Source organism: Calidris pugnax, unplaced genomic scaffold (genome assembly GCF_001431845.1).
Source record: "Calidris pugnax isolate Ruff unplaced genomic scaffold, ASM143184v1 scaffold164, whole genome shotgun sequence".
NCBI classification, from domain to species: Eukaryota; Metazoa; Chordata; class Aves; order Charadriiformes; family Scolopacidae; genus Calidris; species Calidris pugnax.
The window spans coordinates 195,740-220,311 of record NW_015090895.1 but is presented as its reverse complement, the minus strand read 5'-3'; the positions used below and the strand labels follow the sequence as shown (position 1 = coordinate 220,311).

Genomic DNA, 24,572 nt, shown 5'->3' with positions numbered 1-24,572 from the left:
GAAGCCCTCAATACATGGATGTGAAGCAGACACAGTCACTATGCAAATCTTGAGAGAACTAAGAGGCTCTAAATAAATTCAGCCTCCCTAAAGGGGGTTTTTCAAGAAAGTAGCCACCCTAACACCCTTGAGATGAACAGGAAGGCACCATCACTTCATGATCCAGTAAAATATCCAGTCTCAAGCAAAGCTGTGTTAAACAGAGTCTGAGTGCTGTCTTACATTTTACCTTCCTCTAAAAGCCAAGTGTGGCAGAGTCCTAAGATTGTAAGCGAGACTGCAGAGTTCAAAGCACTCTTCAAGTCGTGGCTGGAGGTTAAGTAGCAACAAGAATGAATGATCTATATATATCTAAAATTCCAAGAATAAGCCTGGATTTACTGTCAGCTCAAAAATCTTATTGTAGGACAGGCAGTGAGATACAGAGACCCACCTCAGTTACAGACACAACACTTGGTGGGGCTGCTTGAAGTAAGAAGTGGCTGTTTAAATCATTTCTTCAGTGTTTGAAGGGCATACAGAACTTGTAGCTGCCACATACAGTGCCAAAATCAACATCTGAACTCTGACAAATAGCTCAGAACACCGTCTGTGCGCCAGAACATTTTGGAGCTAGCACAATATACAGAATGTAAATTAACCCCTCCACTAATTCTACAAGGAAATGGCCTCAATCACCTTGACTCTAGACAGCGCCTGTCTTTAAGGACAGTTCATTTCTTTCAAAGACAACACTGGATACTATTTATAATGCCCTTGTTTTGTTAGCAATTGTTTCTTCAGATGATGAAGATGTATTTTAGCTACTGGCTTGAAAACTGGACTGAGCACCTTCTGACACCAGAGACTCCTCTGTCCAAGGCAGTGATTATGGATTTGATGATCAAAATAGATTCAAACATTACTATTAGAATGAGTACCTAAATAAACAACACAACTGTAACATATACAATGCTGAGGTCAAAGTGGAGTAAGATCAATCAGAAGAAAAGAAACTTGCTAAAAAAAAAGGCCCTCTTAGAGCCAAAAAGCTAGAAGGCAAGACGACTTCATAACAGTAAAAAAAAATCTACATTACAAAGCAAGCTATCATGCAAGTTGAAGTCTAACATAAGAAAAACTTCCCCTTATTTCACTAAAAGCTGAAAGTGAAGGGAAGAAACACATTCTTCCCCTCCTGCAGCTGCACAAACAGCAGTGAAGGACAGAGTCCTACAGCAGGACCTGTATTTGTAAATAGGTACACCCAGAACTCGAACCTTCAATACACAAGTTCTTGAAGGAGATAGCATTGCCTCAGGCCTACTTACTAACATTTTGAAAGCCTATGAACATCCACAGCATTAAGCAAACAGGGTTTATTAAGCAAAAAGGAGTTCTAATGCAACTGTGCCAGATCATTCAGGTACAAACATCTCACACATCTTCTAAGAAAGAACAGGCTGTGATATGATCCGATGCACATAGTAATGGCGAGTTTCCCTGGAATATCTGTATACCTGAGGACATTCTACTGAAAGGCCTAACTAAACAACTGCAAAGTTTCACTTACTCTCAATTTTCTTTAGTATACCAGCGTCAGATAAAAGAGGAGTACATGAGAACCTGCTTCTAAGTATTCCAGGAAAAAAGGCATTTAAAGTTTATCAAAACACTTCAAAACTTAGTTTTGTTAACATACCAAAAGTTTCTCCATTCCCAATAATGAAGACATTAAAAAGTCTCAATAAACCCATGGCTTTATTGTGAGCAACTGCAGAACTTTCATTTCTTTTCTTTTTATTAAATGAATTTAAATGACCTTCAGTCTTTTGTATCTCAAAAACATATTTATGCATATTCTAAGTGTGTGTGGGGTGTTTAATCAACAAAAATATTAACTTCATCTTACCTTTAACCACCTCTGCCACATTGCAATTAGGATCAATACTTCCAATATGTTTGGGATGAGCAGGATTAATATCTCCACCAAAAAGAAGTGCTAAAAGGAAAAAGAAATGGCAGTAAACTGTCTATTACACTTAAGGCAGCCCAGAAAGTTTAAATCTGATGGTATCTTAAACTTACCGGATAGCACATCATTTTGTAAAAGATTCTCTAGCAAATTGCCAGAATTCTTGTTTAGGAAGACTACTTCCCTCTTTCTTTTTTTTTTTTTTTTTTTTTAGCCCCCCTCTTTTTAATTTTTTTTTATAGCTAAGACTCGTTAATACAGAAATAGTGGTGTGGTGGGTTAAAATGAAAACCTACATTTCAAAGTGGACTATTAAAAATTAGATGAAACTGAAATGTCAAATGTTCCACTCATACTATTATTTCAGAACAGCACACTCACAGCAATGAAAACGTTATAAACTGAGGAACTGCAAGACAGCATTAAAAGCCTTTTACATACACCTAAGCTGCAATTTCACAGCTGGCAGAGAGGTCTCACTCTATTTTCTCCCTGACTCTCAGCAGTATGCTCCCCACTCCCTCCTTTGCACTAGGATCTGGCACTCACTAGATCCTTCCCTGAGAGTTTAGCTCTCAAAGTAGAAAGGTTTTACACTTTTTCGCAGAAATCATTTTCTGCTATTTTAGCAAGTTAGTCAGCTCTAAGATGAAACAGGTGCAGTATGAGGTGAACAAAAGAGAAGTTCTGAAAGCTTTTCCTATTCTGGCCATAGTGAGCTAATACAATGGTACACTGCACACTGCGGAACTGCACTGTAAGAAACAGCCCGTCAATAATGTAAGAAACAGAAACGCAAGCTAAATAAAAACCTGTTTCTTCATTCTGCTTTCCAATTGTCTTTTTCATCGGTGCTTCAAGCTTAATACTTGCCATCACTGATGGATCAGTAACATTGCTTAGCATAGAGAAATTGTACAACTTTAAGCACTTACAAGCAGTTTAAAGTTTCAACCAGTTAAATAAGAGCGTCCATAGGAAAAACCATTTCAGTTCAAAAAAAGTAATTTTAATATTTTAGAACTAGAGTAAATTTTGCTAACACTTGGCCCAAGAATTCTATTAAGACAATGTTTTAACTTATTGCTAAAACTCTTCTATGAGAGCCTTTTAACTTGGTTTTCTGTCTGTCACTTGTCTGCCCAAGTTCAAGTAAAGAATAAGCTGCACGCATCATTTTGTATGGTTTGCCACATGAAACATTTGTAAACACACAGCAAGGCAGTTGCTAGTCACACAAAAGGGTACTGGAAAGACACACACAACTTGCAGTAAAACACCTCACACTACAGTACTGTAAGCATCTGTTATCTGTAGTGTACTACAATTTCTAAGAGCTCATAAAAGCAGGATATTGGGCAGAGAATGAAGCTCTAGAGCGAAAAGGTACACTAAAAAGATATCACAAGATTGTCCTTAACTTTATACAGATCACTTTCTGCATGGTTGCAAATATGGGTTAATAGGAGCTGTGCAAGTAATTCCTTTCACTCTGTAATACGAATATAAAAAAGTTTATTAGTAACAAAAAACGACACAGCAGCTAATGACAAAGGACTAATTCTAGCATTTACTCATAAATAGGGAATAGGAAATAGAGGGAGACAAGGGATATAATTTAAAACTTGAGTTAGAAATACTCAATCTCTTTAGAAGGCAGGAATGTTTAGATAACTTGCTGAAAAATCAACAGTAAAAGACATTGTGCATAAACTACTCAAAGTTTACGGCATCCTTGCATTTCATTATGAAATAAATGTAAGTTGTACAAACCACGTTGAAAGATTTGTGAGCAAAAAGATACAACTATTCTACTGCTATCTAAAAATACTCCATGTATCACTACACAAGCTGTCTCTGCCAGTAAGATTAAAAAGTGACAGCCATCCTGACAAAGCCTGACAACTCTAGAAGAAAGCGTACTGGTGTTTTGGATTCATTTCTGAAAACTGCTTATTACCAAATTAACCAGTCACCACTATATCTTTTACCATAATTGGCACAGAATATTAAGAATTAGTCATGAGAATGAAAAAAGAAAAAAAGCAAAGCTCTGGCTTTAGGTTCACAAGCCTAATGAGTTCTCAAAGATGAAAAAAGCAATTACTTACTGTGTTGGTTAATAAGCATACGGAAAGAGATGCGATTGGTGTAGAATCTATCTAGAAAATACTGGATGTTACTGCTAACGAATGGATCAAAGCCATATTTTTCCTTGTATTCAATCACCCCTTGCGCCATGGTTGGAACCACATCATTGTGTCTGTTCCTGACTTTAATTAAAACATCTAAAAAGCTAGAGGAAACAAAATTAGAAACAGATTGTTAAAAAGTATAATTAAACTCACATCTCTCACTTCTGTTTTCAACTCCCCCCAGCAAAACCCTTTTATCCATTTACTATCCCTCCCAGCCAACAGAAAAATTATAAGGAGAATACAAAAATATAGCAAAACAAAAATATAAAACCAAACCTATTTAAAGAGAAATACTTTGTCAACCCCTCACCCACAAAAATCTGTGAAATATTTAGGGCCTCAAATTAAGTTATTCCTCAGCAAAACATTCCTTCAAATTCAATCTCTCTTCACCATTATTAGAGAACAAATGATTTTCTTTTATCACAATCGTATGCACCATGGTAACTCTCATTCTCTGTAACAGTAGCTGGCAGATGGGAAAGGAAACTCAGGAAGAACAACCTGTCCGTCCTTCATAATTTCCTGAGGAATTTTAACCTTCACACTTTCTTCCTAAAACCCCAGCCCGTGTGGTGTAACTTCTGAGTGCATTTCCTTTGCCTGGCATCTACTCCGTTAAGTTTGCATATCAGGACAAGTAATTATTATTGGTATGACTTCTGTTCAGTTTCCTTTTATACCACTGGATGGCAGAGCATGTAAAACGGTGCTCTCACAGGCTCTTTCCCGCGGTAGCTCGGCAAGTTTTCGGATATCGCTTCCATCACTTGTAACAAGCACCTGTTAACAGGCACTACATTTGAAACAGCTTGGAGAATTTTTGTTTCTCCTGCCAAGGCAGCTCAACACCTATGATCTTCAAAGAGCTCTTCCTTTTTCTTCCCCAAGTGCAAACTCATACATACTTGAAAAGCTAGTTCTTAATAGCTTTCTGAAGCCTAGACATGGAAAATCACTACTACTCAACTCTGCTATATTCTCTAATATTAAATTAATATTGACACCACTACGAATACATGATCTTGTTTAAGAGAAAAGCAGACAGTGAAATGCAGCTTTCAAAAGAAAGCACAGCTGGGAGACTCCTTCACCTATGCCTATATCTGCAAATCTACAGATCCTTAAAAAAAAACCCCAGCTTAACATTCTCAGTAGATTTAGAATGAACAGCAAAAAAAAGGTATTAATTATTTTTATCAAAAGTACAATATACACCAACTAAGAAAGGAAAGAACATTAAGACTACCAAAAGCAGTCAAGTTGCCACAGACGCTTCCCTCCTTTTTATAACTCCTTAGCTAAGACAATCATTTTTGATAGTACACCTTATCATTCTTAACAGGTGATATGCTTTTAAAGTTATTTCTCCCACCCTATACTGCCAGCTCCAAAGGCAGTAGGATTCATTTAATAGCTTTTTTCATCATCCTCAGTGTAACCACCAGGTTTTGTGTTTGTATTAACAAACAGTTCAGTAGTTTTTCAGCACTATTTTGCTGCATAGAAGAGGGGAAGCTTTAACTGCCTAATTCCCCAATCTAAATACTATCACAGAACAGAAGGACTGTTTCCTTACTTACCAATCTTGCTGACTAGAACAGCTTAAAACACTTTAATAAACATAAAAACACAAACCTTTTCAGCATTAAGTCTTGATTCTGTATGATCTATAACCACTGAGATCCGGTGTAACCACTGAGTTTTGTTTTCAAGACAAGCCTACTGCCTGGCTGTACTCATGTTGCTTCTCTGTTTCAGAGCAATGAGACACTAGCCAAAACCAGAGCAAAGAAGCAACAATCACATCTGAAAGACAACTGTAAACATCCTCTAAAAATTGCTATTTGCTGACAGCTTAGCTATTTGTTTTTAAATACCTCCACTATCCACAATATAAACAAGACACCCACGTGCTCCACAAGGGTAACACGTTCACTGACATCCTGCTACCAAAGTGCTTAAATGCACAGAGCATTCCGAAGGGCAAACAAAGGGCTAGGAGGTTTAATTGCTATAGACCCGAAAATCACAGCTGAAGCTTTGTGTCTATTTGCACACTATAAGAGGAATTCATTATTACAGTGATATGACAAACCTCACATTCCATCTTCAGAGATAACCGAGTTCACTGAAGTGTTTTCATCAAGCAGATCCTTTTAAAGGACCAAACACATGAAGTACATAGGCATGTTTCAAAGCAGCAGGTCAGAAATCAAGATACATTGCCTTAATCTTACCAGTTATTCCTTACAAACCCCTGCCCAACCCCTCACCTGAAATACACAAAGCTTCTACTGTACTCAAACTGTGAGAGACCATATAAAGGAATTTTTAAAATGCTCATGGGATTAGAGGAGGGGGGGCGGAGACAGGACAGAACATGACAATACTCCAGAATAGCTCTGAAAATTTGATTAAGCAATGACTTTTTTTTTTTTCAAAATTCAGTGTATATTTTCAAAACCACAATGAATAAATAATGCAGTTGGTTTGACAAATGAGAAATTATTAATATGAAGCTATTTTAGTGAAGCAAGCTTCAGAGGCTTCTGTACCAACAAAAGATTATTTAAGGCATTACCATTGCTATTAAATAAATTAAGCCTATAAACTTCTGCAAGTCAATTATGAATGTCACAACACAAGTTATTATTTAACTCCCTAATGACTGTATATATTATTCTGTTTTGATCTATCCTCACAATGCAAGAAAAGAAGTCAACATAAAGACAAAGGGAATTTTTGCTATGTCTGTTTTATGGATAATATTATCTAAAAGATTAAAGACAAGAAAGTGATGAGTATACTGAAAAAAATCCTTTAAAATGGAACAGGCGTGCAATGGGGTTTTTTTGATTGGCTGCTCTTTTTTAAAGAGGTGCTAGCTGATAGCTGAGAATCACCAGAAAGACAGGTACAAGTTCACACTATGAAAGATTTCTCTGCTGGAAAGTGTAGCTACTTTGGAAGTGCAAAACTAAGTGAAGTACCATTTCACATTACTTGAAAGTAACAAAATAGCACCTTGTTAATCAAATCTACTCCAACACTTTATTTCAAACTGCTACCAGAATCACTATTTTAATCTTAATGCTACAGAAAAGAAAGTTACTTCTTGTTTACTAAGTTTCTCCTGTGCGTGTTATCTCTAGATAGCTGACAGCTTACTACTACAGTTGCTCTCAGTTCCAGGACACTCCCCCTCACACCCTCTCACAAGGGAGCCCCTAAAAGAAAAATCAGCAAAGAAACTCATGGGAATAGGGAGTGTTCTTCGAACATACACGTGAACAGCACATTTTACAAACCCTTCAGTTTTTTGAAAAACAACTTCTGCCTCTGTGTGTTTATTCTGATGCATATTGACACCTTGGGAGTTTCCAACACTTCTGCCAGCTTACACCCTCTGCCCAAGCACAGACACCTGATCTTAACACTCTGCAATCACTCTCTTTGACAGAACTGTGGAAAGACTTCCACCTGACCTGCCTGCAACTTGACGAAAGATATTTGCCTTACCAAAGATGCAAAAGTAACCTGACCTTTTGGTATATGCCCGTATTACTGGTAGTGACAGTCATCTGGCAACGTCGTAATTAGTCTTCATAAGGCCTGCTAGCCAGTAGAACGTAATAAAGAAACTGAAGCACCTCTGAACTTCCTCCTCATCAGAGAAATGCTGAGACAAAAAATCCTTTGAAAGGATTTTGCCCAGTGTTCATAAAAAGGTACATTTGTCTGGTTTATTACACGATAAATATGGATTTAGTTAAGAGGTTTTTTTTTTTCAAAGATGCATTTTGCCAAGAATATTAAAATAACAGCTAATTATAGCTCAATATCCAGCTAAATGGCATAGACTTCAGAAAGCTAGCAATAGATGACACGTAAAGAGAAGGAAAGTAAATCAGACTTTCTAATCTTAGGTAGCCTATCCAATACTGTCAAGAATAAATTTGAACTTTAATCAGATAATGCAGTTTTTGCCTCTATTCACAGGCCAAACCTAGTACAGAAGACGACCCTTACTGTCAAAGTACCTAACTGGACTTTACCTGAATAGGTAGCAAAAAATTCCCAACATCCTTATTACATAAACTTAATTACATATAATACAGTAATTGCAAGATTTCAAGGATTTTAACAAAAATATACAATGAGAGTAAATACATAATACAGTAATTGCAAGATTTCAAGGATTTTAACAAAAAAAAATACACTGAAAGAGTAAATATTTGGATCATCATGAAATATTTGGTATAACATACTAATATAGCACATCTCAAACAATATTTCCCATTGCCTTGAAACAATATCAAGAATGCCTGTTATCCACATCGGATAATCAGATAATTCATTTGATAATTTTGACCAGACTCTAAAAACAGATCTCCAAGTAAACTGTTCATCAACCTTTTAAAATACATGTATATAGTAATCTACCTTGAACCTCTGAGGTCCATAAGAAGCTGAAATTCAGTTACTTAAATACAGGTAGTCTAAGATGGTACCAGAAGCCACACAACCACCTTGCCTCCACCTGCACATCCAGGACATCATAGGATTAATGGGACCTGGGTTACATATCCCAGGCTCGCTTAGATGTCTAGAACAGCTTGTGCCATCTCCAAAGAAAACAGACACGTAATTTTGGTAGCTTAATCTCACTCAAAATGTTCTTTCGAAGTCAAGCAGCAGGAGAAGTTACTGCTGAACTACTGGCAAACAGAAATTCTTGTCCCATCAGCAAACAGGCTGTAAATACAGTATCACAAAATGTAATAGCTAGAGGTAGTTGAAAGGTTAATCTTATTTAACCACTACAGAATAAGCATGCCTAGAACATCACTGAAAGCTATCTAATCTATTTTTTAAAGCTTTTAAAATGGGATGCTCTACAGCCTTCTGAAATGGTATTTTTCAGTTTGTTCTCCCTAATATGAGAATTTATACTTTTTGCCCTGTATACAATCTCAACTTTAGTATAAATCAGCCATTTTTAAATTCTCCACTTCTTCACTTAAAGCAACCATTCATCCTTTATTACAGCAATTTTTAAATTTTTTTTTTTTTGGCATACTCAGACTTCCAGTCTCGCACTTCAGTTTCCTTTTTGCCAGTCTAAACAAATGCCTTCAGCATTATTCAGAGGTGGAGCTCTCCAAGTTTCTAACTCTTGCTCCTTTCACATAAATTCTGTCCAAATATGTTTTAATGTCTTAATAGGTACTGCCCAGAACTAAAGACAGTATTCCATCTTAGGACTCGCACTGATAAAAGTTACTTTCCTCTTGTTCAATAGAACTACAATTCTCTCAGGCAGTCTATAAACCTTACAGCTCCTTCTACAGTTCTGCCACACTGGGAATTTGGTACTCAAGCACTTGAGTTTCTCCCACATATATTGCTTGATACTTAAAGAATAAAGTGTGAAAACCTCAGATAACATGCCGACAACCAAAAAAAGCATAACATCTAAAATGCATTACCTAATAAAACCCTTACATTAACTGCTATGTTAGGTTAAGTATCTAAAACTAACTGAAGACAAAACACATTTTTGCACAGCAGAGGCCACATCTTTTACAAACAGAGTATTTGTTGGACTACAAGATGTTTTATGAAACATTTCCCATAATGCACTGCTTGATCAGCCAAGATTTCCAGAGCTTAAAAAGAAATTCAAGTTTAAAAGACAAGCTACCCTAAGAAAACTCTTCAACAAACCAAAAAAACCACAAAAAGTAATCGGAATCAAAGTTGACTGCTACACAGTAACAGCATAACCATAGACATTAGTGTAGGTGTGTGTGGGTTTTGTCTTTTAAGTCTCTGATGTATGTGTTGTACTTGTTGTTCTCACTTATACGTGGGGCTTTTTTTCTGTTTTTACGTACATAAATTTCCAGGAAACATTCTAATGACAATTTTAATATGATTTTGTTGATAAAGAAAATGAGCTATGCTCTCCTTACTTCTCAAACTTAAGTAGTATTATTCAATGAGGTAGGTGAACACCAGTAACTGAAGTCCATAAAAAAAGTTTTTATCTAAAAACAGTGATTGACACACTGAATGTTTTCAAACTGAAAAAACCTGAAAGTGCTAATGTGGTAATATACATTACATACAATAGAGTACTTGATATGAATAGAATATTTGATATGCAATGCATGTTGCCTTCTCAATAGAGCCTTGGAGGAAGCATTTCTTGCCATTTCTTAAAACTATCAGACTGTAGAAATGCAAAATATATTGTTCAAAAGCACTTTGATTCTTGTATTACAATTTTGGCCTTTGCTGCACAAATTCTACTTTACAAATAATATCGCTGCCATCCTATAGTACAAATCCACTTTTTCTGAGACACAGTATTTTAAAATGAACCGTCACAAGAAAACAAATTACTCACTCATCCAAAACATGAGGATCCTCAGGACTTTTATTTTCATATTCTAAAAGTTCAAGGAAACTCTGCATGTACCTGAAATAAGCAAAAATGATAAAGGAGGAGTTAAAATACTTAAACCTAAATTACTTTTGAATTTTTGATCTTAAGACTACAACCTCATCTGAAACAACAGAAGTATAGTACACAGTTCTCTGTAAAGGCTAAAACGAAGTGGGATGCTGAGACAAAGAAAGCAACTACAGTATATTACATTGAGTTTAAAAGTATTATTTATGACCGTACGGTCCACAATTCAGGAAAACTGATATATAAATCAAGCTGAAGATAACAGGAGCAAACCCTCTCTTCAGGTAGATCTGTTATTTTAGGTAACGTAGCTCACCCCTGGAGCTTGATTTCTTGGTCATCTACTTTGTAGAGGTGTTAATTTGCTCCCCCGTTCCTCAGAGAGCGATCCAACCTTCCTTCCAAAATAAAGCTCCAGGGAAAACTCCCCCAAAAGTGCTGCTAACACAGCCGCACCAAGCTGGTTCTACCAGAGCACTCCAGAAGAGCACACCCCTTCACACACTCCCACATCTCCTCACGTACCTCAGGCCACGTGACACAACCCTCAGTTTCGTAAAAACAGAACTCTTATACAACACAGCTCTCAGTAGTTCAAAAATTCAGCACACATGAGATTAACTCAGGCTTAGAGCCACAGAGGTACCACACAAGACCCAGAGAACATTTAAGACAAAGTACCACTCAACACGAAAGCAAGCCAGCCTGCTCTGTAGGAAACCAGCTCAGCACCACTATAAATGCCACCACCTCACACCACTGGGCGTGAGGACCTGGTATCACCTCCTGGAGCAGATGCATTAGCGGTACAGATGTAGCTTTAATGGTTACAGAATTGAGACCTATTTCTTGAAGTAAATCATGCAAGGTAGCAATCACACACATAAAAGGCAGGGTTCCAATGTTGCCAGAAGGAGCTCTCATTTCTCTCCCTTTGCCCTCCCTTCACCCCTGGTTAAGCACTGCCACTTACACAATGCTAATCAGATGTCTGTGTCAACAGCTGAACTCCCTGTGATACAACCAGCCCGATAGGTTTGTTTGGTCTTTTTAATCATTCTCACACGTGAAAACAACTCCAAGAAAGGTCTAACCAGCTAAAGCTAGCACATGAGATAAAAGATAAGCATAAAGCCTACATAAGGAAAAAGTAAAACGTATGAGCAAACTTTTCCCCTTTCAGTAGCAGCACCTATTAGACCAGCTCAACAGAATGATCTGTGCATAGGCTCAGTACCTATGAGACCAACGTCGGTCGCTGAAGCTTGGACAACTTCACATTACAATAAAGCCTCTTTTGCTTGCAGTTCTATGGTAAACCCAGCTTAAGCAGGCTGTGAAACTTCACCTTACATCTTCAAGCTACAGCAAAGCTTAAGACACAACACTGCTGTCTACACGACTCCCTCCAGAACCACATCCTAACTCCATCCCCCATTTCAGTTGCAGCCATCACAGATCACCATGACATTTCTCCAGGGAGACCAACATTTTCAAATCGGTCAGCACAGTAGCACTAGCTCCAGTCCCTCTGTGTGTTTTTGCCCTCCTGCAGCCCCCACAAATGACTACAGATACCCCCCAAACATTTTTCAGTTACAAGTTTGGGAAGTAGCTGATGTCTCCAAGTACCGCTTATTTTAAAACATGCTCTTTTACACTCCTAAGAGACAGCACCAGTTTAGAACAGCCATCACACCACACTACCAGGAATTCAAGAAATTGCCTAAGGGTCACTTCAGGGAACAGTCACTAACTTAAGGAGCCACAGCCCACTATCCACTGAAGATGAGTTCCTGAAAAGCGTAACGTTTAGCAGCTTGAAAGATGCTAACTATGCAGGGACAGCATACATGATGTGGAGAACAGAGAGGCAGGGGAAGAATCATCAGGACCATCAACTGGAGCAGGGACTGAGCTTCTGGAAGAGTGAATGAAAACTTCTCTCTTTTGGGAATGCATCCTCATACCCATTCGCCTTTTATTAATTCTCACAGGAAAAAGCAGCTTTACTCTCTGAACTCAGCTGCTTCACCTGCAAGACTTAACATGTAACAAATTATGATCACCCTCACTCTTCTGTTTAAAAGAGGTACGTGTTCTTCAACATCATCTGCCTCATATGAATCAAGTTAATCATGAGTAAAGGATGGAAAAAAGGATACCATTATTACAGTAAGCAAAACACAGTAATGAAACGTCGCAAAGGAACTCCAAAATGAAAGATGGGAAAGTGGTGGACAAGGCACTGAGTCAATTCAGGGCGTCATCAATTTGGCTTTATGAAGGCAATAAGAAGAGGTTTTGACTTCTCGCCAAACCAGGCCATGTCATGCAGAAGCAATGCTTGAGACCCAGCTCCTGTGCACAATTTTACTCTTCCTCTAACAAATACATGACACTCCACAACCAATCTTTGCTATCTCCTTCACCATTTTCTTGATGGATGATAAGAACATATCTAAGTCATTCAATCCATAATTGTCTCAAAGAGGTAACCGGCTTCAAGTTTTTCTGTATCATTCATGTGGCATCCTTTTCCTGCAAATATATTTAGGAATGAAAAAAGCCACATAACTCTACTTCTGGCCATCAGCATTGTCAGACTGGACTAGTTCCCTCATGCTGTGGGTTGTAACATAACAAGAAAGCTTACATTTTCCTTTGTAATTAAATAAATATTTGCTGTCTCAAATTTGTTTATGTGGTAAAAGGAAGTCAGGCAAAACATTTCTTTGACTGTACAGACAAAAATGGTCAACCCAAAAATACCTACAGGATTCCTGTGAAGAAGTCTTATTCTATTCCTTAAATGCAGGTTAATTTCTTGCCATTCAGTGACTGTGTCTACATTAGCTTTTTTTTTTTCCTCCAAATCTAAACCTGCAGTATGGTTTCGAAATTATTGCCCAAATACCTTCACTTAATCTACATCGCTTATATTTGCAAAGTGTTTTTGGCACGTCTCAGAAGAAACTAAAACTGGAACTTGCTGTAGGTGTGCATCAAATCTATGAAAACCAAGGTAGCCCTTGTGACCTAAACCAACAAGCGGGCCAAAATGCTGCAATTTCTCCAGCACAGCCATAGCACAATACATGCCAGGAGGTGGACTATGAACTGTCACTAACACCCTCCACATTATAAAGGCTCATTACATAAAGTGTGGTAGGTATCAGCAAGTTTGCCAGCAACCACCCCTCTACTCTTCGCCCCTTCCCACCACCTGGCCAACTCCTTTCAAACTTTCCATCCTCCATTTCAAGAAAATTCAGAATCACAAAATCATTTAGGTTGGAAGAGATAACTTAAAATCATCTAGTCCGACCTCCTTGCTCAAACAGGGTCAGCTAGAGCAGGCTGTCCAGGACCACGTCCAGTTGGTGTTTGAATCTCTCCACCGATAGAGACTCCACAGTCCCTGGGAACCTTCCTGTGGTACTTGATCACCCTTGTGGTAAAAAAGTTTCTTCTTATGTTCAGATGGAATTTCCTGTGCTTTAATTTCTGTTCATTGCCTCCCATCCTGTCACTGAGCACAACTGAAAAAAGTCTGGCTCCCTCATCTTCATTCTCTCTCATTAGGCATTTATAAACACTGTTGATATCTGTCCTCTCTGCCCACCCAAGCTTTCTCTTCTTCAGGTTGAACAGTCCAGATGGCTTGCTGAATATCCGTAAGGAAATACTCAGCTCTCAGCTTTGTCCTATATGAAAGATGCTTCAGTAAATCTGTGTCCTAAAAGAAGAGACAACTCCTCTCATAGTAAAGTAAGAGGAGGTTCTTAGGAAGCTGCTCACCCCCATCTATCATCATATAACACTTAGAAAGTTCTGTTACTGAAGACCCAATACAAGAACCACACTTGAGAAGCAACACAGCAGGTGCTTTTTACTACAGACCTCTTACCAGAAATCTCAAACATCAACAGTCCTGTGCTCATAGCTAAGGATAAAACGTCAATGACTACTTCTGATACTGAATGTAGCCAACACGTGACTGGATTTGACTGGTTGCCTACCATTACTAGTATGCTGTATTGAGATTTGTGCTCTGTTAGGTTATTGAGACACTAGTCCTAAAACTGCTGTCCCTAGAATAACCCAGCATCACTACACCCGTGCTGAAGGGATCGGCACTTTTTACTAGAGTATCAGGCAGGGCCAAGCCAAGTGTTTCTCTCATCTGATGAAGGAAGCAATTGTGCAGAAAACTGCCCTGGTCAGAAAAAGACTAAAGCAGGTCTCAACCAGAAAAAAGCTGCCAAACATGGTCACCAATCTTCAGCGCAACCAGCAGGCAGAACAGCTTCTGAGGTCATTACACTGCAGGCTCAACATAGCACCAATGAGGAACTGAGAGTTTCTGAAACAAAGGAAAATTACACAAACTAAATGCTCTAAACTAAGGAAACTTATAAATGTGCTAAAGTAATTTCTCTTTAATCTTCGTGGTGATGGAGAAACTATGGAAACAGGCAATGCTTTTCCTTTAAGTAGAGTTAGCTACGATAGTTAGATGTCTTTCTGACTTCAAAGTAAATTGAGATTATTAGTTTATCAGCACAAGCACTGTACCTAGTAAGTTAGAGTGACCAGCTCAGAGAAGAGGTTAACTTCAAATCTAAGTTATTCAATTCCTTCCATCTATTTCTTCCAATCCCTTTACTAAATAAAGCTAGATAAAAATAACCTCAAGTCAAATAAACCTAGCCCACGGTCCAATGCCTACCACTATACGTCACCAAAACTGGGATGTTGTAATATCCTGTATATCAGTCCAAGTCACTCCACATCACAACTTGGAGCTGCAAATGCTGTACCTCTTTCTTTTATCCAGTTGTGATTTACAGTTTTCACACAATATTCATCCTCCTGCTCACTCCCAAACAGCTCAAAATTAATGTAAAAAATTTGTTTCCAAGGAAATTTATAACTTTGATTAGCCATAAGTAATTCACATCATTGTCTTAATTATCACCAACAGTACAATCTGCCTAAAGGTGAGCAGTCATTCCTGTAACAGCTAGTGTGTGTAAAAAAGATCATTCCCTTTAATAGAATCATCTATTTCCTTCAATTTTCTTCCAATTTGAACTGTGGGTGTAGATATAGATAAATAAAGGTGGCAACTACAGAATTTATCAAGCACCGAAAAGGAAGACCTCGTGATGTTTTGAATACACTTCACACACAGTTACCAGCCAGCTAGAATAAGGGAGAAAAGTATCAGAATAATGCATGATTTGCTATCTTACTAGTAAACAAATACAACAATACAAAACACAAATCTACAAAAGCACCAGCCAGCACGAAAAAAACCAGAATGTCACCTGTATTTCGCTATCTTCAGCGAGTCATGAAAAGCAGAAATCAAAGTTTATGACCTTCAAATCTGTTGTCTTTCTGGTGCCTAATTTTTTATCACAACATACTACAATTTATTGGGTAAGCTCTTTGGTTTCAAGCACCCTTTGGCCTCGCTCTTTTGTTAATTACTGCCAGGTAGATTGAATTCTTGTTACTCTGCCAAATGTAATTATTCTAGAACAGCACACTTCATACATGAAATCCCTGTAAATGTCCATAACGTCAAATTTTTTTTTGTTTTAAAGCTCATGCAAGATACCTTTGCTTTTCCCCATTTGTATTTCATTAGGATTTTCCTTTAGAATCTAGCACCAAAGCACTGAGAAGATAAAACATATCTCCATGGTAACACAATCTTGTTAGCATAGTCTGAATGTAAGAAACAGAGGAAAAAACAATTATCAATCCTCAAACTGTACTGATTTCTCTGATGTGTTGTGCTGGTTTTGGCTGGGATAGAGTTAATTTGCTTTCATAGCAGCTGGTATGAAAGCATAGCAGCTATGTCTGCAATTTGTGCTGAAAACAGCGTTGATAACACCGGGACATTTTAGGTATGGCTGAGCAGTGTTTACACAGTGTCAAGGTCTTTTCTGCTCCTCACAGCACCCCACCAGTGAGCACGGGGGTGGGGAGGGGGGTACAAAAAGTTGGGAGGGGACACAGCCAGAACAGCTGACCCCAACTGGTCAAAGGGACATTCCATGCCACATGACTTCACGCTCACTATATAAAGCTGAGGGAAGAAGGAAAGGGGAGGCATTTGGAGTGATGGTGTTTGTCTTCCCAAGTGACCATTACGTGTGACGGAGCCCTGCTTTCCTGGAGATGGCTGAACACCTGCCTGCCGATGGGAAACAGTGAATTAATTCCTTGTTTGGCTTTGCTTGAGTGCATAGCTTTTGCTTTACCTATTAAACTGTCTATATCTCAGCCCATGAGTTTTCTTACTGCTACACTTCTGATCCTCTCCCCTCTTCCACTGGGGGAGAGAGAAAAAGTACTAAAAAAGAGAAAAACAGTTAGGATTAATTAAAATGTGAATTTTAGGTATGACTGAGTAGTATATTGTGGAACTCTCATACTTACTTCAGATATTTTACAAGGTCTGATATTATCCATCATAAAGTTTTATTGCAACTATTTTCTCTCATCAGATTAGTGATGATATCCTGTATTATGCAATTCTGCCACATGTTCAATATCCTACCTGCTGTGCACTTTAGCTGTAGAGTGCCCTCTGAAAGCTGGCCTAAAAGAGGCTCACTTCTTTGGCACTAGGAAGTTGCCCATTAATTTTGAAAAACTGAAAATGAATTGCTGATCCCTAGCACGCTGGTTATTTGGAATCACCCCAGTTCACAGCCAAAAGACATTAACTGTGTTACTATTTTTTATTCACTTTACTCCTTCCCTTGCTACTCCATGCAAAACATATGCACAAACTAAGTTATAAACTCAAACTGGGACAGAGCTAATGTTTTACCTTTGCAGAGGTACACAAACAAAATGCAAAACTATTTTTTTTTTTTTGTTCACAGTTCGCTCTGTGTAATGTCAGCTTTATTCACAAAAGCACAGCTGAGTATCACAAAGGAAGGCCAGCTGCCTTGCCTATCCTCATTGCTGCACACGTCAGGCTAAGGAACCCAGAAAGGAAGGAGGTAAAAAAAAAAACACCTTTTCAGAGAGCAATGAAGCAATCGATTGAAAAATCTGTTAGGCAGCGCAGTGAAAGAAGTAAGTGCCTACAGCATGACCATGAAGATGGATTAGAGAAGTGAGAGAAGAACAAGGTTTGCCTGCAGCAGGGAGCATATTTTCCGAAGTGACAAGATGAGGTTGCTGCCCAAGGGACCTATAAGGGACTAAAAAATTCAATGCAATCCAGAATGTCACTGCCTAGCTGGACAGAGGACTGACAGGAAAGGAACCATGCTGTACAGCAGGCAGGCTTAATTGGTTTTCTTACTCCACCAAATTCATTTATTTGCAGAGCCACCTTACTCTAAGTTTAATAAATCTACTTTAAAGATTAGGAGCTTTTTGTATTTTTTGGCATGCTGGCATTAAGGAATAGACTGGGAATTCACATCTTAAATTTCAGACTAATCTGAAGTCTCACCAAGAGGATATAAAAACATAGGCTTCTAGTGCAAAGTGGTAGTGTAAATAAATCATAAATATGTTGGTGACTGCAAAAATTACTGAAAATTAGCAAATAAACAGATTAAGGTGAATAATGTATTAAATTATGTCTCAGTTGTATATCAGATTTTTTGTTTGCATATTAATAAATTGTCAAGCTTCCTCAACCTATGGCATAGTAAAAATAAAGGATTATGAAATCTGAACTGAAAGGAATTCTTGAAGTATGAAACAAGTGTGTCAAGAAAAGATTTCTTCATTTTACAAGTTCACGAAACAGCCAAACAGCTAAATTCATATTTATTTATTCTACTGCATAAAATTCAGGGATATCTCTGTAGTTATGTCTAAAATTTAGGTTAAGAAATTATAAATATGTTTCAAAACTTGCTATCAGCATACTCAAGGTCATTCACACTGAAATGAATAAAACTGTTTTGGTCTTTTTAAAAGCTAACTAGTACAGTAAATTTTGCCCAAGGTTCAGCACCAGTGTATCACTAGGACTTAAAATCTGCAGGCAAACGTTTATAAAGCAATTAAAAAACTCTAAATAGAAAAATAAGCTCTTAAAAGTCCACCATATATAACCCAGAAAACAACATACCACAGTTACTTTGTTACTTCTGACATAAGATCACAAAAAACATTCTTACATAACCCCAGTAAGGATACTTCTTTCCACAAAAACTGTTAGTTAACTGAGGATCAAAATCAAAAGAACATTACGACAAACACTGATTTCAGACTTCTGTCTCTGGGTTGGATGTCCACTTGAACTTCTTCATCATGTTAAAGTCTGATATTTTGGGCCATTTAACAGACAACTATCAGTCTACAGCTGTGATAGTGTGGTTTATATGATAGCGCAAATCACATTATCTGGACAAGTATCTTACAGTCATTATATGTTCTAGTACATTCCAAACAGATTTTTTCAAAAGTAGTATCAATACTATCTATTATAGCCATAAAAGTCAACCCATGAGACCTCAAACCTCTAAGCAAAAGTTATGAAGGGGGCATCTGCTCTAAACACCCCTTCAGTTCCTTTGCCAGAAGCAATCCAAATGTTGCTAGACTCTGCACTAGCAGGGCAGAAGCATATGCCAGAGAACATATAATTGGACTAGAAGAATCATGCTGTAGGGTCACTACAGAAAAATTATTTCCTTTTCTTCATTCACCTGTCTTTCCACATTTCACTAAAGACAGCTTCACAAGTCATTTAGATCAGAAAAGCCTAAAAGGCCTGCATATTAGCTACTCCTTCCTATTTGATATAACAACTTACAGTAACATCAGACAGATGCTACAAGCCTTCACCCCTTGCAGGCTGCCACTTAACCACGAAGTGATTGCTATTGTGTGGCTCCACAGCATTCACATTTATTTGAAGCACTTAATCACTACATTTGAAGTGGTCATCAAGACAGCTAGTATTACCTTTCATGGACAAATATGTTTAAACCAAAGTACACAATGCCACATATCCTAATTTATGTTTTCTAAGAGTGAAGCTTCACAAATATGAGACCAAACACAGCAATGTGGAATGTCTTGGCTCAAGGGCTGTAACTGAAATGTAACTAATGTATTAGACTTCTGTTAAACTAACACACGGAAGAGATAAGCTGTTATTCACAAGGGAAATTTGTTGTATAGTGAAACTATATTTTTACATTAATTCTTTGGATCCAGTATTTGCAGGTAGAGAGACAATGAATACCCCACGAACAACAATTTTTTAGAGCTTAATTCATAACAAGGCACTAGTTTCCAAACCTCATTGAGCGTGCAAATAGGCTAGAAATTAAGTACGGTGGAAAAGATGACAGGACTTTGAATCACTTCAGATATACACTTAGTTATTACAATGGACAACACCAATTTTTTGCCCCATTTCATAATTTCCACTGAATACCAGATTTAGCAATGAAAAGAATGGGCGAGGTTTAAACTTTCTTTCAGTATTTTTGACAAAGGAAGAGTAAGGAGAAGGAACAGCTATTTCAAGGAGTCATGGGTGCAATACAGTAAGGAGTATTAAAAAAGCTCGCTCTTGGAAATTATGGACTGATTCTAATTATATGGGAGGCAACAGTATGCTTTTACTAACTTACAAGACTAACTTACAAATTCTTATCTCTAAGATCCATATTAGAATATTTACTTAACATTAGTAGAAGAAGAAAATAAAACATCATTTGACAAGAAACACACATTATAAACAATTCAAGGCAGAAACCAGACTTCAGTTCAAGACAACTCATGCTGAGTTGCAAGTAAAACAACACATATAGTGTTAGTTTTACACTAATTTTTCAATCCACTTTTTTTTTTTAACTTACCAACTCTGTACTAGCCCAACTGAAGGCCTGTTAAGTAAATTATCAGGCAACAAATTGACTTCTCTCATGGTGTTGGCTAGTCGCACAGGAAGTTCTTTCCGCAGAAACATGTATGAAGTCTTCTCGCATGCATTGTCCCGACCTGTTAGAAGGGAGGAAAAAAAGAGATGTCCATTGCAGCACATCAAATTTAAGATTTGCCAATGCTAGAAGATTAAAAAAATATATATATTTTATTTAAAAATAAAAAACTTGTGGAAATAAAAAAAAATTAAAATAATTTCTTTCAGCACCCACTTTCACTTCCCTTTTACTCCCAAGACACATATTATGCATTTACCTTCCTAGAGCTTAAATTCTTTTATTTGACATTCTTCCTGATTTTACATCATCTCATTATCTCTCCTATAAATAAAAATCCTATAAACAAAATCTCTCATCCTATACATAAAAATCACCAAATAGCAAAGATTTGATATTAGCTGGAAATAAAGCCCAAAAATACTAGGTTTTATCAGTATGACTTTTCTACTAAAGTGAGTTTTTAAAAAGTGCATGCCACACACATAATGGAGGGTAAGAAGTGAAAACAAAGGGACAACCCAGAATGGCAACAGCTGACCAACATTTCATGTCACAAGCTCTTCAAACCTACTACGTACTTAAATGTTTCAGCAGCACCTGGAAAGACCAGCAAAAGTCACCATCCCTCCTAGAACTAGGCTAAAGATGCTCACTGGCTACCTGGAAGGAAAGTGCAGTGCTCGTCACCACATTCCAATTTGGAAAAGCTGTAGCTGAGATTATCTTGGACTTTCACTTTTAAAACAGACTTTTATCCAGCACAATATTTTTAAACTAAAATTTTTTAAAACTCCAAATGGTTAGAAAGCAAATAAAAGGGATTCAGCAAAATAGCAATACTTTGCTGTGGACCTAGTTGGAACAGTGACCATTCCCTGGAGCCACCCTACACGAACAAGACGACTGACATAACTAATAGTATTCTAAGCTAAAGCCGTTACCAGAGATACCTATAAAACTTCAAATATCTGAAAGTATGACTCTTGCCCAAACAGTTCAAAGGAAGATCAGACCTGACTTGAGACACTTTTTTGTATTTTGCAGTGTTTCATAAGTGGGGGAATTCCCCACCACAATCAATTTCTAAGGAGTCCAGATAAATTAAAAGAAATAATTAATGTTTTACTTGTAACAAACAGACGGTATTCTGCTTTTGTCCAGAAAGATATCAAATGCCTTTTGTGATGATAACCAGTACATGTAAAAATTTGTGAGTGAAGGCTTAATACAAGAGCTATAAATTATGTTCAAGCAAATCAGAAAGTGTTAAAAGCACTACTAGGCACATAATCATTGAGATTTGCAATTTGAAAGACTCAAGTACAGTGCAACCAGCACAATCAAGGTGATACTTCTTAAGACAGTCCCATTATAATCAGCTGAACAGCAGTTTTCACCTTTTTTGCATAGGTAACATGCATTGATGGATTCGTTCCCAAACCATAACACGAGCTTGGGGAAATATGCAGGAAGGATTAGGGTTTCCTTCCCCCTCCCCCCCCCCCCCCCCCCCCCCCCCCCCCCCCCCCCCCCCCCCCCCCCCCCCCCCCCCCCCCCCCCCCCCCCCCCCCCCCCCCCCCCCCCCCCCCCCCCCCCCCCCCCCCCCCCCCCCCCCCCCCCCCCCCCCCCCCCCCCCCCCCCCCCCCCCCCCCCCCCCCCCCCCCCCCCCCCCCCCCCCCCCCCCCCTCCCCCCCCGCTCATTTAGGCATCATCAATCAGTGAATCATTAAATTATGTTAGCGTCAGCAATACTATTATTGTTCCTCTAGCAAACATTTGCACCTATTTTACTTATTTGCATTTTCACATCTTCAATTACAAATACACACATCCTGTCAAGATTAGAGCAGGAAACAAGACATTACACTGTTGTTTTCTGTGAAGCACAGTAATGATTTCAGAGTTCAATCCTTCAATTAAGTTAGATCATCTACAATAGAAGATAGATACTTGCTTATTCACAAGTCATTGTTTATAGTAGGTCTTTAGGAAGACTGTGGCTGGAGAGCAGGGAAGACTCTCTGGCCAGCTAACTCTACACCTTCTGGGCTGGAAAAACTGAGAGGAACAAAGAGACAACTGTTTCCTCCCAAGAGTGACTCAGAGCAAATCAGTTATTTTCTAGGCAATAAAAAGCAAAACGAATGAAAGACAGCCCAGACAGAGAATGAGGAAATGGTGAACAAGAACCCACGGGCTGTGAAAGGGCACGGGGTACATTCACGGACACAGTCCCTGGGTTTGTGCAAGGCAGACAAAAGCCTGCTAGACTGGAAAGCAGGACTGGCAGAAGAGACACGCTCCCCCTCCTCCCATGAGCAAGGGCACATCTCCATTCAATCTGTCTCACCTCAACAGTTCTAAACTCTCTTGTTAAGGAGTTGTCTTGCTCTAATGTACAGCTACGTTTTAGGTACACGGCTCTTTGGGGACCCCTTGAATGCTTGGTGCAGGAAAAGGAAAGGAAGTCCCCCTAACAGATGTTCCTTGGCTGCAACACCTGTACAACTAGATTCGTCAAAATGAGGGACATGCTTCTAAGTACAAAAAATAAAACCTAAGTTAGGCATTTTCTTAATATAAATTCATCATACACAAGTAAGTCTAAGCTCTAAATATCTTTCCAGAAACAGCGTTCTGGTAAGCTGTAGTGCCGATTTTGCAGGTTTAGCCTACAGTCAGATATAATTTCACTGCATATTTTAGCTAGGCCTGAACTTATTAATTGAAAAAGTAAAAATGACAGAAAACCCCACACTTTTGCAGGTATACAAATCATAGAATGGTCCAGGCTGGAAGGGACCTCCAAAGGTCATCTAGTCCGGCGTGCCCGAGGTCAGCAGGGACACCCCAAGGTTGCCCGGGGCCTGGTCGAGCCTCACCTTGAGTATCTCCAGGGAAGAGGCCTCAACCACCTCCCTGGGCACCCTGTTCCAGTGCTCCACCACCCTCACAGTAAAGAACTTTTGCTTAATATCCAATCTAAGCCTGCCCTTTCCCAACTTAAAGCCATTGCCCCTCATCCTGTTTACAGAACAGGATGTAAACAGAATCTCCCCAGCCTTCCTGTAGGCCCCCCTCAGGTACTGGAAGGCTGCTATTAGGTCTCCCCAGAGCCTAATAAGAATCCATCAGGAATAGTTGTTCTCGTGTCAAACTGTTGAGCTGTTAAAGATTTTAGTTTTGGAGATACATAAGCTGCATGCTTAAGTGCATCAGAAATGCAATTATTTCAGTTTTTCACGTGTTCTGTGACAGAGTTCCACTGAGGAATTAAGTAGTATTATGTTTTGTTAATACCCTTGTGAAGAATGAAGGACAGATACATTACAGACATTGCAAATCCATCTCTTTATCAAGTATGCAAGTAATCACTAGAATTAATTATACTTCATTAAAACTCCTTCTGCTCAACTTGATAATCAATGTTTCATGCAGGCAGAACAGCCAAAAAAGGACATTCTAGTGGACAGCATCAGTTTTATTTTATGCATATACATTTATATACCTAAAAATACACAGAGCAAACAGATCTCTCTATTTTCCGGATAATGCAGATCACACACACAAAACTGAAATGCTTTAAAAAGTGTGCTTTTACAAAACTGAAAATGGAAATACTAGACAACTCTACTCAAAATGAAACACAAGTCAAGAAAGAAAGTGAGACATCACATGATATATGGGGTTCATACCTATCTCTTTTACTAGTGAAGTTAAGGCCTAAAATTACATTAAGCTAGCTGATTCAGTCTCTGAACTAGAGACTAGACCGAACACTGCCTAACATTCTTTGCAGCCTTAATTCTCTCATGATCCAAAAGAAGGTGGTCACCACACCTGCAAAAAGAGGGCAGTGCAATTTCACACAGGAAGAGAAACAAGCAAAAAGTGAGAACTCTGAAGCAAGGAGTTAGTAAAAATGCAGCACAGACTGTGTAAATTAAATTATACAATAGAAGTTACTTTCACAGGAAAATGGTGAT

General features: G+C 38.4%; 1 protein-coding gene across 1 annotated transcript in view; it reads right to left on the bottom strand.

The window, feature by feature from the left end:
- PDK3 (pyruvate dehydrogenase kinase, isozyme 3) overlaps nt 1-20,655 on the bottom strand; it is a 37,880-nt gene extending 17,225 nt beyond the window's left edge. The window contains exons 1-4 of the mRNA XM_014948350.1: nt 20,503-20,655; nt 10,568-10,639; nt 4,066-4,250; nt 1,892-1,981 (exon numbers count right to left, since the gene is read on the bottom strand). Coding sequence (XP_014803836.1) covers nt 1,892-1,981; nt 4,066-4,250; nt 10,568-10,639; nt 20,503-20,612 — 457 coding nt within the window. The 5' untranslated portion in view covers nt 20,613-20,655. The remainder of the gene's footprint in view (nt 1-1,891; nt 1,982-4,065; nt 4,251-10,567; nt 10,640-20,502) is intronic.
- Nucleotides 20,656-24,572: the final 3,917 nt, after the last annotated feature.